At 38.3% G+C, this 17,606-nt stretch overlaps 1 protein-coding gene across 49 annotated transcripts in view; it reads right to left on the bottom strand.

Annotated features, from left to right (window-relative positions):
• Nucleotides 1-17,606, bottom strand: part of RIMS2 (regulating synaptic membrane exocytosis 2) — a 491,423-nt gene that overhangs the window by 263,275 nt on the left and 210,542 nt on the right. For all 49 annotated transcript variants that reach the window (XM_069779840.1, XM_069779846.1, XM_069779845.1 and 46 more), the window contains one exon: nt 13,617-14,542. In XM_069779840.1, the coding sequence (XP_069635941.1) occupies nt 13,617-14,542 (926 nt within the window). The remainder of the gene's footprint in view (nt 1-13,616; nt 14,543-17,606) is intronic.

Here is a 17,606-nt window from a genome sequence, read left to right as displayed (position 1 = left end):
TACCTAGGGTCTCAGCAGTAGCATTCTCTGCAGCTCCAGCGCTATCAGTACTTAACTACCGCCCTCAAAACCGGTTCTTCTCTGTCAAGATGAGCTGCAGTCACATTTCGGACTGCAGTGCAGCCCTATCTTTAGGTACATGGTTTCAGTTTTAGGAAAATAGGAATTCCAAGAGGCTCTCACCTACTCTATCACCTCTCAAGCTGTCACATGCATCACCCTTTAAAATCTGCATTTTTGCCTATGATGTTGGCAGCGTTGCTTGAAAGTCATACTATTATTTACCGCTTAGTGTAAATGTGGTCCATAAGATGGCTAAGTTACCTAACAGCTCATTGTCACTGGATGTGGTTGCCTCATTCCTCTTCTCCATGCTGCTCCCAGTAGTGTGACTGTGCTCTTTTGTGACAGTTCTGGTAACAGTGCAGAATGCTACAGCAATTCTTCAGCTTACTAAGGTGAAAGAAAAGTGTTCATTTGTTGTAATGGTTTAGTTTTGTACCAGTGTAGTGACCTAAACTGGCTCACTAAAAGTCAGATAAATATTAGATTTGGTCCAGATCAGTGAGCGTGAGAGAGGATGAGGAATGGGGCTTTCATTCAAGTTGGCAATGAGCTGCTGGCTCACCACCACAGCTCACCTTACTGAACCACGCTTCAAGATGAAACCTTGTGCTCTCTGCTCACTGCTTAAAGTGAGACACTGGCACTTGGTGTCTTCTCAGCTTTTAACGAGGACTTTAAATTGGTTCAGCCACTCTATCGGCCTTAGTGTCCACGATAATTTTATACTTTTACAATGAAATTCCTGGTTTTGGATTGATTTATCTTTTTTTGCAACACTGCATACATAAAACAAATAGCAGAAAACCTGCTGCAGCCAGCCTTAGTTATACTGAATTACATCCACGAAGATTCAACTACTGACCAGCTTTGGCTTTTGTAAAGGATCATAGTGATTGATATGAGGCAATGGATGACGTATGTCTGAAAACAAGGAACTTTCAGCCTCATAAATATATTTTCTACACTGAAGAGATAATAGCAGCCTTTTAAATTGTTCTCAGATGATTAGTCTCAAGTTCAAACCTATTCTGGTGGCTGCTATGGGGAGAATTAACTCCATCTCAGCCAGACCCAATACACCTTCATTAGTCAAAATCTTTCAAGAACAAATTAAATTCCTTCAACTCATCAATATGCTAGCTTAAAAAAAATGCTTTTTGTTGTAATTTTCTTTTTTAAAGTGTATTAAATTGCAGGATGAAAACAGAACAGGAAGACTTTCAAAGGAACTCAGCTTTTAGAAACTCAGTATGAAGAGATTTTTCAGAATGGAGCTTAGAAAAATTTTTAAAATCAAACTACGATATGCAGAATAAATGTTAAAATTCTTAAAAATTATAAAATCCAATGGAAAAGAATGGAAAAATTCTTGGATAAGTTATCATGTAGTATCTAGACATCCTGCATAGTGCGTCACAAGCCAAGCCTTTCCTTGTTCTTATAAATGTATATAAAAAAGGCCTATAAATATGCATAACAGTAAATAGTCATGGAGGTTTGTGATGAAAACTTTTATTTGATTCTTACTTAGATTATGTAACTAATGTCCATATATTTCCATTTTCCAAGTAAACAGATTATATAACTATGGTCCTAAAACGATATTCATAATCTAAATGTTCAGAAAGGCTGAAAGTATAAGCACTGGAACTATTTCTTAAAGAATGTTTCTCTAGAATGCTATTGATCTGAGTACATTTCCATAAGGATTGCTATCTTCAATCTGGTCTAAACTTCAGTGTGTGACACAGGTATTTTTATGTATGTATTGATTCAGTTCATCTGTCTTTACACATCTCAAAAGAATATCTTAACATAGAGAATATAGAGAACATTGAGAATATTGCTGTATGCATACAGGCTATTAAGTTCACTTTTCTATTGAAACAGATGAGACATAAACCAGAACCTGCATTACCACACACCCTTCTTTCACAATCTACATCTCCCTGTTCACAAATGCTACCCAAACTTTCCTTTACAATAAGTTACTTAATCAACAAGGTGAAATGGAGAAAACAGACATGTGTGACTTCCCACAGTACATGTGACAATTTAGCAAGTTAAATATTAGCCAGAAATAAACTGGCTTAAAAGTCTCTTCAAGTCTGAAAGCCTGTAAGTGCTGCAGCATGACCAATCAAATCATTGCCTAAACTACATGGCTTCAAAAAAGAGGGAAGGAAAAAAAAAAAGTACGAGAAAAATTAAAAATTCAGTAAAGGGAAAAAGCACCACTGAATAATGGAAAGATTTTGATGGGTTATACAAAGTGCGAGCAGGCTGCTGTGTAAGTAGTGGCAATGTTGCCACAAGGAACTCAGTCAAGTTTTTAAGTGATCTCTCTCCGTTTTCCCCTCTCTCTTTTATCCTGTAATGGTGCTTTTAACATGTAACAATGCCCAACCATAATAATCTAGTAGGGCCAAAAGACTGCAGACTTGTTTTGTCCTCAACACATCTTATGTTCTAAGATGTAACTATTTTAACAGTAGAACATGACACATTTTACAGGAAATATTTCAGAAATAAATTATAAATTATATTTTTCAAATGCTTTCACATTTCAAAGCCATGTAGAGAACTTTATAACTAAAAAAGTGATCTATAGCCAAGAAAACACAACGCTGAGCTAAACATTATTCTTGTTTTCTCTGTGCAATAGTCTTTAACTTTTCCATGACAAATAGGATTAGTTCAGTAGAAAAGGTGAAAATGTTAGCATACATGTTAGCATAAAACTTCACTCTTAGGAGAGATGTAGGTACTTTGCAACCCAAGGCAAAATAAATTTCTTAATGAAATTTTACAACAGAACCACTGAGCACCAATAGGACAGACTGCAATGACCCAATTCTCTTCAACCAGTTTTATTTAATATTTTCTCAATTATCAGAAAAGTCATTATCATTACATCACATTTTCTCTATTTGCCCCTAAAATTAGGATTTTAATATCAAAACAGTGGACCACCACAGGAAAAATGCATTAACAGCCCTTGAAATTAATGAAAGACACTAAAAATTTCAAAAGACATTTATAGGGTTTTAAATATATTTTCAAGAAAATATTACTGTTGGAAAAAGTTAGCTAGTATTTTCACAAATAGGGTGAAATTCAGTTCCTAAATCAGAAATCAGATTCCTAGGCCGGTGGCCTGATTTTCAAAGGCACTCATCCTTTGGACGATTTTCACTGGTGGGGTGGTGAGGAGATGCAGTGTTTCACCCTTTTGAAAAATTTGGCCACCTCCTCAGGGCTCTGACTGGGAAGTGGGGACAGATTTCTGTAGGACTGTAGCTATGACAGCTCCTGCCCTAAGCTGCCTGGCTCACCCCTCACACTTGTGCCTTCATCACAGGACCAGTTCCAATGTTATATAGCAGCCCCTGAACAGCTGTAGTTGAAATTACAGCCAGACCCATTAAAGGACACAGAAAGTGGTGTCACTTTACCTAGATTTTTCATGCCAAATATTCCTGGTGCCTAGATTGTGATTTGCAATGGATGAGGCTTGGATGGGGAGAGAACTGGGAGAGGATGGCAATTATATGCTTTCCTCTGGCAAACATACGCTTCCAGCTCTCACCTTTGACAATATTCAATTTAATCTCAAGCAGCTTCTGTGACTAACTCCGGGTCTTGGATGGCACATTTGGGGAAGCTTGGGGCAACAGGGCTAAAGGACAGAGCATCCTAGGAACCCAATTTTCAAGTGAATGACATAGATACAGCCCATTCTGCTTACTCCCCCTCCACTTCTGTTTCTCTACTTCTTCCCTTCTGATTACCCTATCCTTTAATATCCATAAAAATAACAGCAGAACAAGGAAGATGCTTACATTTTTAAAGAAAATGTAAAAAGAAGCCTGCCACATAATTGATAGAATACTCCTAACTAAATAATCATTTTGTAAATTAATTAAGATTATTTGACAATGGCTCTTTTAGTTTCTGGTAGTTAATTGGGGAAGTAGCAAAATTACCTGCAAAGTCAGTTTAAATATGTCATAGGAAAGCACTAAAATAATTTAAAATGACACTGAGTCTAATCCAGTCATTAGATCTGTGACAGACAGGTTTGAGTGTTTTGTTTTACTAGAAGAATAATGAATTCATCAAAGTATGCCGAAAATTATAATTTGAAAAAATAAATGTCCCATGTATTCTGGAGACGTTACATGTCCTTTTTTTTGGCTTTATTTCTGTTTGCTGGGATTCCTCTGTGAAAAGTCTATAAGTATCACAGTATTTAGCTAAATATTCTGAAAACTTCAGAGAAAAATTCCACGGTGGCTTTTTATTCTATCATCACAGCTTTGCAAAGAACTGAAATGTTTTACACAGAATCCATCAGGTCTTCATTTTGGCTTATCTCTGCCAAATCTGTATGAATTAATAGCAATTCCTTCTGATGCAAGACTCAGATCGCAAGTCCCAAGTTTGTAACTTTGTTAAACTGAAATTTTGATTAGAAATAAGTGGACCAGGCTGGGTAAGATAAGAACTAACTCCATAGGAAGCCTTGCATTTCTTAGGATTAATCACTTCCAGGCATGTTTTGACATTTCTTTCATTGCTATTTAAGGTAAAAGGTTAATGAATATTTATTGAGTTTATTCAGCAAATATTCCAGCTACCAAGATGTGAAAGGATAATGGGAAATTATTTTGAAAGTATAACACAAGCTTCTTTTGTTTTCTATTTAAATTTGAAAAAGATTTGAAAGGTGCTCAAAGAAAGCAAAAATGCTTTATATGACACTTTTAAGATTGGTCACTCAGACAATTCAATGGCAGAAAAAGAAACATCTTTACCTTCAGAATAGAAAATTTTGACAATTTCCAGGGCAAAATACATCTTGTAGCTAGTGTTAAAAATATAAACTGAAGATAAGTTCCAATGATAAAATTTTTCTCTAAGTTAAAAGTATTAAAAAACATGTTGTCCTATTAATAATCAACTTAATCTCATCTGGAACCATAAATAACTACAACTAATGCGCTAAAATACTTTAATAATAACTCATAGTTCTTCCATTGCATCACATCAGGAGAGAATTAATCTGGTGCCCACACAACACTTCTGCTATAGCTGTAGTTCCAGCAAAGTCCCAAAGTAAAAGGAACATTACAGTTTTAATGGTTTGTGTACATTTGCATATAGAAGGTTCAGGTTGTAATTTAGTTAAGGTTTTAATCAATAAAATTGAGAAGTAGACTTTTTTGTTGGAATCAAAATGCTATGAAATTTTTCATGTTCGTTTACTTATGAGAAAATATTCTGTCTTCTCTGACTATTATGTGAAAATATTTCTTCTTCCTTACTTCAGCAAATCCCTATCTACACTCAGATTCTCATATGGCATAATCAGTTACACACCATCTTTTCAGCATGCATTATAATATCTAAGAAGATATTCAATATAATTTTATCAAGAAGCTTCAAATGTTAATATTTACCATCTTTTTGCCTAATTAGTGTTACCCCACAAAAGTTTCCTGTCTTGATGCAGTGTGTACCTGCCTGAATGCTTCTGCCAGGAGAGCTAAAGGAGTGATATAAGAATGTGAATATGCAGCCAAGAATTGGGAAAAGGCAGGGCTCTTTCTGTGAGGGATATTATTGGCTTATGCCAAGTTTGAGTGACTGTAAATTTAAGATATTATACAGTAGATTCCTCTAAATGCTGCAGAAGATCACATCCCTTTATCTTCTAAGGAACAAAGAAGTGTCTAAAGTAGGAGGTTTGGCAAAAATATAAAAAAGCATTCTTTACTATTAGAAATCTCTGCATCTTTAAACATTCTAGTTCTGTTACCATCTACACATCTATGAAAAATATTTTTGTAGGAAAACTCTATCGTAGCCAATTCTAATATTTTAAAGTAGCAAGATACTTCTCATTCAATGTTGTAAGAAGTACTTTAAAAGCAGTGATTTTTTTATTCCTTAAACATATAAGGAGAAAAGCGTAATATTTCTTATCTCTCAATATTTCTTATCTTTGCACTTAAAATAGAGGTAGTTTATAGGAGAAGGCTGAAAAGAAAAAAAAAAAAAAGAAGAAATAGAAAAACAGAATTCTGAATTTCCAGTCAAACTTTTTATACATTAAAACCACATTTACCTTACATAAGATGTAGAGGTCTCTATGGAAAAAATTATTTCTTTATAAATGCAAAACACAATCTCTTACACTGCAATATTAAGTGAAATAGTAATAAGAAATTTTCATAGAATCATAGAATCATTTAAGTTGGAAAAGACCTTCAAGATCATCGAGTCCAACCATCAACCATGCCCACTAAACCACGTCCTGAAGTATCCCATCTACTCGCTTTTTGAATACCTCCAGGGATGGTGACTCAACCACTTCCCTGGGCAGCCTATTCTGTGACTCCCTCAAATCTGGCTCTTAATAAAACATGTCAAACATCTCAGCATTTTAAATAATCAATTATTCTCCTTATGACCATTCAAAATTTCATACTTTGAATTCTAAGATATCTGTATACTGAAACTGTGTGCAATTTCAAAGCCTTTTGTGTTTAAGTCAAGTGCTGCAGATCAGCCCTAAAATTTTGCCTTCTAGTATAATTTGTTCCAGAGAAGTTAGACTTTCAGGAACTCTCTAACCTGAATGGAGCAAATTTTAGAAACAATGACCTCATTCTGATCTAATTTAGCTCAGTGTAACTTTGAAGCCAAAGTTGTTGAAGATATATCAAACTGGCACAAGTAGGATTGAAATCAGGTCCCTTATCTCTTAGAATTTAAAAGTGAGAGCACTGTGACAGTATCCCACTTGCTTGGCATCTCTGCTCATGTAAGACATGCACTGTTCCTGCAGTAGCACTCAGAAGGTGTGCTTTCTGCTCCTCACACCATGAGCTACCATACATTTTCAACTTGTGATGAGTATATTGTTTCCAAATAGACTGTATTCTCTGTCAAAAACTGAACTGTATGTCTACCAGGTTGGTTTGAATATTGCAATAAACAAGTAGGTCCTGCAAGCTGTTCCAGACATGAGGACCTTTTTAACTTCTATAATGAAAAACTGCAGTTATTCATACGTTTGTAAATGACCATAACAAAGCCAAGGCAGGGTTATATATCTATGTTTTCAATGCAGTTAGTGACAAAGAACAGTGTATTAATCCCTTGGCCTGCAAACACACATTTCTGCTCACACAGCCTGCGCACTGCAGCTTTCAGCCAATAACACAGGGACGTTGAAGTATGCAAGATCACTGCAGCCTATCTATCCACATGTTATGGTGGGGGTGCTGGTTGACAGCCGGCTGAATATGAGCCAGCAGTGTGCCCAGGTGGCCAAGAAGGCCAACGGCATCCTGGCCTGCATCAGACATAGTGTGGCCAGCAGGAGCAGGGAGGTGGTTGTTCCCCTGTACTCAGCACTGGTGAGGCTGCACCTCGAATACGGTGTGCAGTTTTGGGCCCCTCACTACAGGAAAGACATTGAGGTGCTGGAGCGTGTCCAGAGAAGGGCAACCAAGTCGGTGAGGGACCTGGAGCACAAGTCTTAGGAGGAACGGCTGAGGGAACCGGGGCTGTTTAGTCTGGAGAAGAGGAGTCTGAGGGGAGACCTTATCGCTCTCTACAGCTACCTGAAGGGAGATTGTAGCCAGGTGGGTGTGGGTCTCTTTTCCCAAGTAACAAGTGGAAACAGCCTCAAGTTGCGCCAGGGGAGGTTTAGATTGGTTATGAGGAAAAATTTCTTCACCGAAAGGGTTGTCAAGCACTGGAACAGGCTGCCCAGGGAGGTGGTTGAGTCACCATCCCTGGAGGTATTTAAAAGATGTGTAGATGTGTCACTTAGGGACATGGTTTAGTGGCGGACTTGGCAGTGCTAGGTTAACAGTCGGACCTGATGATCTTAAAGGTCTTTTCCAACCTAAATGATTCTATTATTCTATGGTTCTATGCATATGAGTTTCTTTGATAATAAAAATGGGCATCCATCTAGCTATCATGTTTTAATAAAAGAACAGTGAAAGAAAACACTAAACTTAAGAACTGCGCCTCTGACAAAACAGAGACACATTTGCCTTTCCCACCACAGATTCCACCCACATCAGATGTCAGCCACCGTCTGTGCAAACAGATACCTCTCGCAGGGTGCTCTGGAGGGTGGCTGGGAGCATGGTATGTGTGTATGCCTGAACTGTTTACCACCATTGGAAAATCTACTATGTCCTACTTTATATTTAGAGCAAATTAGAGCAATATTTAGAGCTATCATGCACCTAGATTTCCTTGAATGAATTATCTCTTTCCATGTGAGATTGTCTTTTGCTGGAACCGTGGTGTTTGAGAGATTATTAAAGAATTGTAGGACATTCAGGACCCCCAAAATATTTGGGGAAGGAGCAGAAGGAACCCCAGCTCCAGCGCAGGTCACCTCTCTGTTGCCTACGTTCTGAGTGGGGGTATGACAGCCCCAGGAACCACTGGCTCTTCTGAACGTGGCTGTGGCAAGTCTCTTCAGACCGGCATTTTGGCGGACTGCAGGTGTGACAGTATTGCCACAAGGAATATATGGGCAGTGGTACTGTTTAATTTTCTAACTCTACCTGGAAAGCCTGTAGACACAGAGAATAAGCCTGTAGGACTCTGCTTCACATCTGCTTCATGCTGGCTGAGAAATTATGGGGGGCCTTTCAAACCTGCCCTAAGGCCTATTCCTTACAATTGCACTGACAAACATCTAACTGAAAATGCAAATAAAAAATACTTTAATATGCCCTCACAACAGAAGACACTTAAAATGGAAAAGTGATGGAGACAGCTTGGCCTAACTTGCACACCACAAAAAACATAGCTTCATTTAGAGCTTTGTAGATGACATAGTTCAAGGTTCACTTTACTGCAATTAACACCACAACCATTCTTACTTTATAAACCATGTTTCTCAGAGCCTTGAAATTGAACCAAGTAAACTGAGATGGTTTTGAGAAAGAATTGGTGAATTGAACAATCTAGAACATTTACAAGTAAGTCATTATGATCTTTATGTTTACTGACTGACTGAGGATCCATTATGCTGCCATTTAAAATTTACAATTTCATAAAAGCACTAGCATTTCAAGAATTGCTTTTCTCTAACATTTTAAGCAATTTTGTTCTTTCAGTATTAGGGAAAACAGAAATATACCTAATATTTTTGTTCAAAACATATAGTCACCTTCTGTTTTTTTCCTCTGAAAAGTGTATTTCCTCAAACAGATGGGGAATCCTGCTGTGGAGATACAGGCTTGGACTATCCGCTACCCTGATCTCCAGGACTGGCAACAAATGTTGCAAACGGAGACACTGTCTTTGATGTTTCAGAAGCCTGGTATTCACATCCAGAGTAAATAAAGGTCCCTTAGATAACTTGGAAAAAATCTTGGGAGCTTCAGAAAATATTGAATAGCACAATAAGTAGGAATTGTTCATCCTATGCACAGAAAAAGGCAGAGGCCATCTGGTAAATTAGTATTCAGTTATGTCACCAAGGACAGTTTTAACATGTATGAAGATCTGCACAAAATTCAATCTGCAAAATATGTCTAATTCTGGCACAACCTAAATTTCAAGTGAACACATCTATAATCTCACTTATGTCCATTTAACAGTGTTGTCATGCATTGTTTCCTGACCTTTTAAAGAATGAACTGGCCTGTCACACCACTGGCTCCTCACCATAGTCCTGCACTTCTCACCTCGCCAACCCCCCTCTCAGCACCTCAGGTCAATGCTGTCAGGTCCACGCTCCTTGCTAAGGGAGTCCCAGTCCCTCTTTGCCAAAGCTCTGAAGCCCAGCTCAGCCCTCCTGTCCTTCTCTCTGAACGCCCTTTTCCCAGCCCCTCACCGTCAACCCCAAACTACTGCTTCTGCTTCTCAGCCAATCTCAGAATCCTCTAACCTACCGCTCAGGAAGCTCCAGTTCTCACCTTCCCAGTTAGGTTTATCAGGTCTGTTTCCTTCCCTTTATCTGTCCTTCCCAAACCACAGGTCACAGGTTTGACCTACCTGCTTTGCTCTCCCCTCTTCTTCTTCAGCTTCCACTTCCATCTCAATCCACCTGTTTCCAGCCACCCAACGACATTTTGTTTTGCAGTTCTTAAACTTCCTTGCCTTGTCTGCCAATCCTCTTGAAGCCTCCTGATTCCCTTTCCAATATGCCAGTCCTCAGCCTAGTTTACGACCCGAATTTCCTGGTCCAAATATAGTTGCATTACAAAAACTATGCAGTATCTTAAGAATCTTCTCTTCTGGGGTTGAATCTACATCTACAATGCTTCTTCTCCATGCCTGTGTTTCATGTGGCTGTCTACTGGGTGCCTGAGTGTTGTCTAGGTGTTCATCAGCTTTCTCTGCTCACAGGTTCCCTTGTCCCCCTTAGAGAGGAGGCAGGACCATTCCAAGGCAATGGTTTCTCCGGCCATTACCAGAAACATGCAGAAAAATAATTTTGCCTTGTCGCCTCCATGAAAACAATCAGATTACATTTTTTAAAATCAAGGAAAAAATTACATTAAAGCAGATAGCTACTGAAGAGAGATCAGACCCAAATACTAGAAGTCACAGGCATTCAGTAATAACGGATGCTCTTCCCAGAGCTCTTAGTCCAGCAGCTAGTCCATGTCTCTGTTGGACATGTGAAATGAAATGGCTATCTTCATTTTGTATGCATATATATGTTCCAACCATATGTATGTATCAATCCTTTTCATTTTAGAGAAAAGCTTAAAAAGGCAAACTTTCAGCCCTTTTAAGAGCATATGACTATAATTTTTCCTACATTTTCAGATAACTCACAATTTTCAGACTAGTTTCTTAAAAACAATGTCAGGGCCTTGTAAAATCTCAGATGTAATTCAGCAAACAGCTGCTCCTCCTGCTCAGGCCAAGGCTGCTCCTCACAGCTGAGCAGTTGTTAATATTTATTTGCAGAATCTGTGAAAAGATATGGGTACTCCATAGAGAAAGAGTTGGAGGACAAATTATTCTCCTCTTTTGGAAAACTTATTATTACTGCATCCAAATTCTCACTCTAACATTGCCACCCTTCATCACTCCAAGGCCAAATATTTTATATTTATCATTATATCTTTGGCTAAACAGACTTTGTATGTGGCTTAAAAGGACAGCTGAGAAATCCCCAGGTCTGGGGAGTTTCCGAGGGGCAGAAAACAAGTAATTTGGGGGGAGGAGAAACCCATTTTTACAGGAGGTGTCTAAATTAATTTATTTTATTTTATTAATTAAGGAAATATTGTATTGCAATACAAGGAAGGCTGGTGGGGGTTTATGTGCTGGATTCCTTTTGGTGATATTCATGAAGAAATCACTTGTTTATAGGGACTCTGAGTGCAGGCTGGTTTATATGGTAAGCGAGGTTCATGAAAATAAAAAGAATGACATAGGAGTTTGTGGGTCTAGCTATAGCAGCTGTGAAGTCTGGACCCAGGTGCTGAGACCCCCTCTTCCTCTTCATCCTAGAAGATCTCTCTTCCCCATGCCTAGCAGAAGCCAAATCTTCCCAAATCCACTCAAACAAATACTTTTCCAGAGCTTCCGCTCCAGGGGTTAAAGAGTGGGCCAGAAGTATGAATGGGGCTGAGGTTACTGTCCGATAACGTGACCGGGGTTGCTGAGGCTGGCACCAGCTGGCCCTGGCTCAGGTACAGGTGTTACTGCTGGGATGGCTGCCTGTTCCATGCATGGTCACTGCCCCCCAGCCCATCAGCAAGGGCAGAAACAGGACCCTCCAGCACGGGCAGCGTCAGAAGCAGTCAGATCTCTTCCCCAGTTCAAGCAGTTACTCTCTTTCTCTATGAAAAACCAAGGCTGTTCTCCACACTGGTTCCAGCCACAGGCCACCACTGGGCCATGTCATGAAAACTGCTTACAGTAATTCAGTCAAGATTAACAAAACATAAAACAGAGCACATTTTTCCTGGAAAATTTTGCAAGATTTGCATTCATTTATAAAACACATGCTCAATTTAGCTTCAATCACTACCTCAGAAATCAGCACAGACTTGATATTATCATTATTATTGAATACTGTTATCAATAATAATGTTTCCTTTGACAGCTAAAATACAAAATTATTTAAGTGAAAGCTATAATTTATGTCAGATTATTATGATAACAGCGAATCTAACATTGTATAGCATGTTTTAAATGTTTATGCTTTGTATATTATGTGTACAAAAAATATATTGTTTGTATATTATTCTGTATCCTATGTTTCTTATGCTGAATTTTATTAAATAAACACTTTGTTACTACTTCTCATATATCGAGTGGGTCTATTTTCCTCAAGGTTGCTACTAAGAACAAAATTGTGAACACCCTGAAGTTCATTGAAGTTTTTCTACTCATCAGGAAGACTAAGGAAGTCAAGGTTTCATCACAGTTGTTTCGTGTAAGTGCATGTAACCATCTACTTCGACCTGGGTGAAATTTCCTTCCATTCTACACTATCTTGCTCCTTATTTATCAGACCATGGTTGCTACTATTGACATATGAAAATTCAGAGTTACTTCACTAACTGTAATTAATTACTTGCTTCAGAACAAATTTGATAGCAATATTAATAACAAAGAGTAGCAAATTTTCTAATTCCAATCCACAACAGCCGATGACCATTCACAAGAATTAGTAAAGGTGCACTAGCATAGGAATAATAACTGAAAACAGGTTATAACTATTGTGCTTTAGACCAACAACATACAAGAAGGTAAGCAAACTAATATTATTCATTTGATTCAGTTTAAACTGATGGTCCCCAATGCTTTCATATTTAAGACATACATTACCTTTGGATAGGTTGGGAATAATTTCAATTAATCTTAGCTTTTCTTTCTGACAGTGGAGTGACTCCAACATCATGAATCCTAAAAGGCACTAAAACTGAAAAGCACCATAGCCCCACAGCAAAAAGAAACCTCCGTTGGTATAAACCACATCAGTCATTTTAAATTTGTTTAAAAACTTGAATGGGTTAACTTTATATACACAGGGTTTTTTGCAGATCAGATGCTCTTTAACCCACAGCAGACAGCATGAAACTGGCATAAGCTCTGTATCATGCGCTTTAGTGAAATTTAGAGAAATGTGGTCATGCACCCACACTTGATCCAGATCAAATATGCACTCATTGTGATCCAGGAGTACGCAAATCTGGTATCAATGGACATGAAACCATTGCCTTATATGACAGTCCAGCTTTAGATACTCTGCAGATTTAATTAACAGGTTTTTCAATAGGCATGTTTTTTCCCTTAATGTATTCAAATACTTCTAGTAGGTGTGATGTTCTTTTCCATGTAAATCTTTAAATTTAGATTTAAGTAAATGAAACACAAAATGAGAAAAAAACAACTTCCATCACAACAAACTTAAGTCACCTGGAAAGGGCTGTAGATATGTGGTTGCAATCAATTCTAACAGGTAAAATAAACATACAATTGAATGGAAACTAAACCACATCTATATATTGAAACAGTCAAAAAATTAGAAATCTTACCTTTTTCACTAACACTTTCACTTTCAATCTCTACATCATCACAACTCGTATACTCTGGAGTGGATGCCAGTTCTTCTTCTGAGCTACTTAATGAAACCTGGCGCATTTTACCTCCCTTTTTTGTTTTATGGGGCTTTGGTGGTGGAGGTCTGACTGATTCAGACTGGTCTGAGCTGAGTGAATCATTCCGTAACATGGTCTCCATCTTTTCACGTTTTGTTTTCCGTACGGCAGAATTGGGATCCAAATGGTGTTGTTTCCTTAATGAATCAGAGCGCCTCATGTCTGGTCTTTCCAGAGGAATTGGACTCCTCCTAGGTGTAGGAGGGCTATGATTTGTGGTCCTCTGACGATTGGGACTTGGTCCCTGAGCCTCTCGAGTTCTTTCCATAGAGTATGAACGCTGATTTTCCATGGCAGCCCTGCGCTCAGACACTGATCTTTGTCTTGACGGTCGTTCCATCCTCAGCATAGACATCCGAGAATCTTCCAACTCGGTATTTGCCAATGAGACATCACTATGTCTCCGTTCATGACGTGCTCGGGACACTTCGGCATGGATACGCATTTGTTCCTCATACGGTTGTGGCTTGACTGGATAACGAGCCAAATTAGGATCACTTCGGTACCGTGCCTGGTATTCCTCTTCCCTCCGCTGCCTTTCATATTCTTCCCTGTGTTGTGCATCTTCCTCTTCTACCGGATACTCCTTGGAACGCCTGCGACTCCTTCTGTTGGAATCTCTATAATCACCCAGTTCAGGTTCTTCATATAACTGAGGCCCACGCTGCGACCGTCTATCTGAATAATCTGATGGTGACCTGGGCATCGCACTGTCTGATGTAGCATACTGTGAATATTCGTCTCTCTCGTCCCTTTGGTCGTACCTTCTGTTCTGTTCTCTTGATATTGATGGGCTTCTTTTCCTAAATAATCATGAGAAGAAAGAAGAAAGAGAATTCTGTCAACATTTCTTGCAGCACAAATATACAGTTAATTCTAATTAAATGATAGAATGATCAGCTGATGGAAAAAAAAATCCGTTTATTGCATTTCTTTGTGAATGTGCTCACACATTTTCTGTACTAAATTAAAGAAAGCATGTCATGCTACAAATCTGCTTATGGCGCACAGTTTAAATCAAAAACAGGTTTAAAGGAAAAATGCTAATAAGAATTATAAAATATAGAATACAAATACTTGTGCTACTTTGTAGTCATAACTGCTTTACAAGTACCAAAATTTTATAATCCTTTGTAATCATTTTACAGCGATACAACTTGACCATATACTTCCATTACAGAGGGTTTTATAAACACCATAGAAATTAAGGCTAGATGGATCATTCAGTTAGTTTGATCTTTTAGCAGCCATTATTGCTTAAAAATATACGTTTCAGTTCCCACAAAACTATAATGTGTGCCAAAGGCATAAAACAGGACAGACAAAGATCCAATGGCAGCACTTGCCTAAATCAGATGAACTCAGAAAACAAAACATTTTTTGTGTTGCCTAAGAAGGGAAAGAGCTTCAAAGTCCTGCCTGTCTGACTTGACAAAAAATCCTTACCATTCCTATAGGGATGGTGATAGTATTAGTCCAAGCATTTGAGCAAGACACACCAGCCAGATACGAGAATGGTGTTCCTGTACCACTTTGACTCTTTGTCATAGAAGATATCTAGCCACAGACAACTTCTGAGGCTTCAGAGGAAGGTGAAAAAAGAATTATCAGCAGATATTCCTTCCTGACACTAATAAGTGATTCACTGAAGCATGTGATTTTATTATAGGCAATATTTTAATAGAGGATGTGTCTGGAATATATTAGGAATGTTATATGTTCTGTTTGTTTGCTACAACATTGTTTGCTACTTGATTAGCAGGGATCAATTAAATAGGGAGTAGTGATTCATAGGGAAAAAACAAACTGGAGTTTCAGATCCTGCCTTTATCAATCCTAATAGGGTAATGAGCATTTAAAATGCTACTCTCAGACATGTCCAGATTCGTACTTAGTTTTTCAGCCCAGATGGATCTGAAGGAGTTACCTGAAGGAAACTGGAGCAAAGGTCCCAGATGTGGATAAAAGAGATCGAGAAGTGGGCCTTCTCTGGGATAAGATAGATCGCCTCAAGCTTTAAGTAATAAAAATATGTATGTGAACCTATTTTTGTGTTACCAGCCCTTTCCGCTTATATTTAGTTCTATCTTTATAATTAAGATCCCTTTGAAAATGTTTTCTACCCTTACAAATAGCCACTGATGCTGAAGGGCAGCCTTGCAGGCAGCAACCAGAAGATCCTGCCTAGTGTCAGGAAGGATGGGAAAAAGGAGAGGAAAGACACAACCCTGTTGTTGCCACAGTTGTCCTAGAAGGGATAAGGAAAGGCTTCAACTTAGTGAAGGGAAGAAGGAAAAAGAGGCTGTCCTTGGTGCCCAGGGAAGTAGAAAGGGCTCTGCCTAGTTAGTAGGCAGGAAAATGCCCTTCACAAAGCCAGAAAGGAAATGCGGTCTCTGCTCAGCAAGGGAAAACCAAAACTGTCTGAGCAGAGTGTGCGTATTGGTGTGACAGGCAAATTGCATCCTGTCTTAGGTACCACACAGGCTCACTAAACTGTGCTTGAAAGATTTGGACCCAGTCTTGCCTTGTAAACATTAAAGTATTTTAGCCTTACAAAGGCATCTGCAAATGAGGAAACTAACTCAATCTTGCAAAAATGCAATTCTTCCTGTGAAGCATGACAAGTCATATAAGCATCATTTGGATGCCTATTTGCTTATGGTGAAGCTAAGATGTCCTATCTGTCTCATTAAAGTGTCATGTTAGTACCAGCACAAATCATAACCTCTGTAAGTTTAACAAAAACTCTATGGATTCTGCTAGTGGGGACTCAAGTTGAGTCTTTCTAATGTGACATGAACAGAGAGTTTCACAAGTCTAAAACCAGAATGGCCAAGGGGAACAGACAGTTAGGACAACACAACTACCAGAACCCAGACAGTTTGCAAAGACATAGAAGTTTTCATTAAGACAACAGAGATTAGATGTGGAAACTGACTTTAAGGAAAATAAATATTTTTCATTTAAATACTTCAGCTGATGAGAAATATGCCACATGCAAAATAAGTTGTTCCAATAGCAAATTACCTACATTGCTGAAAATTACTGCCATGCCTATAAAAAAATGCGCCTATTTTCCTCTCCCCAATTCTGTCCCCTATATAGGCAAAATCTTTTATCTTTATGCAAATCCAGTTGGAATAAATTGCACTCAACAGATATGGTATTCATCCATGTTGATCTCATTGCAAAATTGAGACAAATGCATGTGGAATGTACACATACTCTACTGTTAATACTCATACTGTGTATACTCACTCTATATTACATATGGATCAGGTTGTATTCACAGCCACAGATTTTAGCATAGATTTGATCCTCCAAGACATCAAAGCACTCCAGTGAGTATGGTTTTATAGGGTCAACTCCATCATGAACCGTGTAACACACAAAACCATACAGAATCTAGTTTGACAAATCTCACATGTGCCTTGGAGCAGACTCAGTGTACACATTCTTCAGGATTAAACATCTACATGCATGTATCTATAGTAATATAAACAACAGAACAGTAAGAATTGTTTTAGCTACATATAGGAGATTATATATATATACACACACACATGCGACTCTATATCACAGTGTCCTCATATGGATGCAAAGAATAGTAGACAAATCTCTTGTGGAAACATTGCTCCTACAAAGTCATGGAGGAAGAGGCTGAGGGGATAAAAAAGATGGAATTTCTGTATGAGTAAAAATACTTATTGTAGACCTTTTGCTGAGGCAAATGTACTTCTATCAGGAAAACACATCGTCTGAGAAACTGGCACAAGATTTACTAAAAAATCCACCTTTTTTTCTAGCATGAACTATGTTAATGAGAGGAGGATGTGCCAATGTAGCATTATATTTTTATACCTCTTA

This window comes from Haliaeetus albicilla, chromosome 3 (assembly GCF_947461875.1).
Source record: "Haliaeetus albicilla chromosome 3, bHalAlb1.1, whole genome shotgun sequence".
NCBI classification, from domain to species: Eukaryota; Metazoa; Chordata; class Aves; order Accipitriformes; family Accipitridae; genus Haliaeetus; species Haliaeetus albicilla.
The sequence above is the reverse complement of the archived record's forward strand: the minus strand, read 5'-3'. Positions and strand labels throughout refer to the sequence as shown.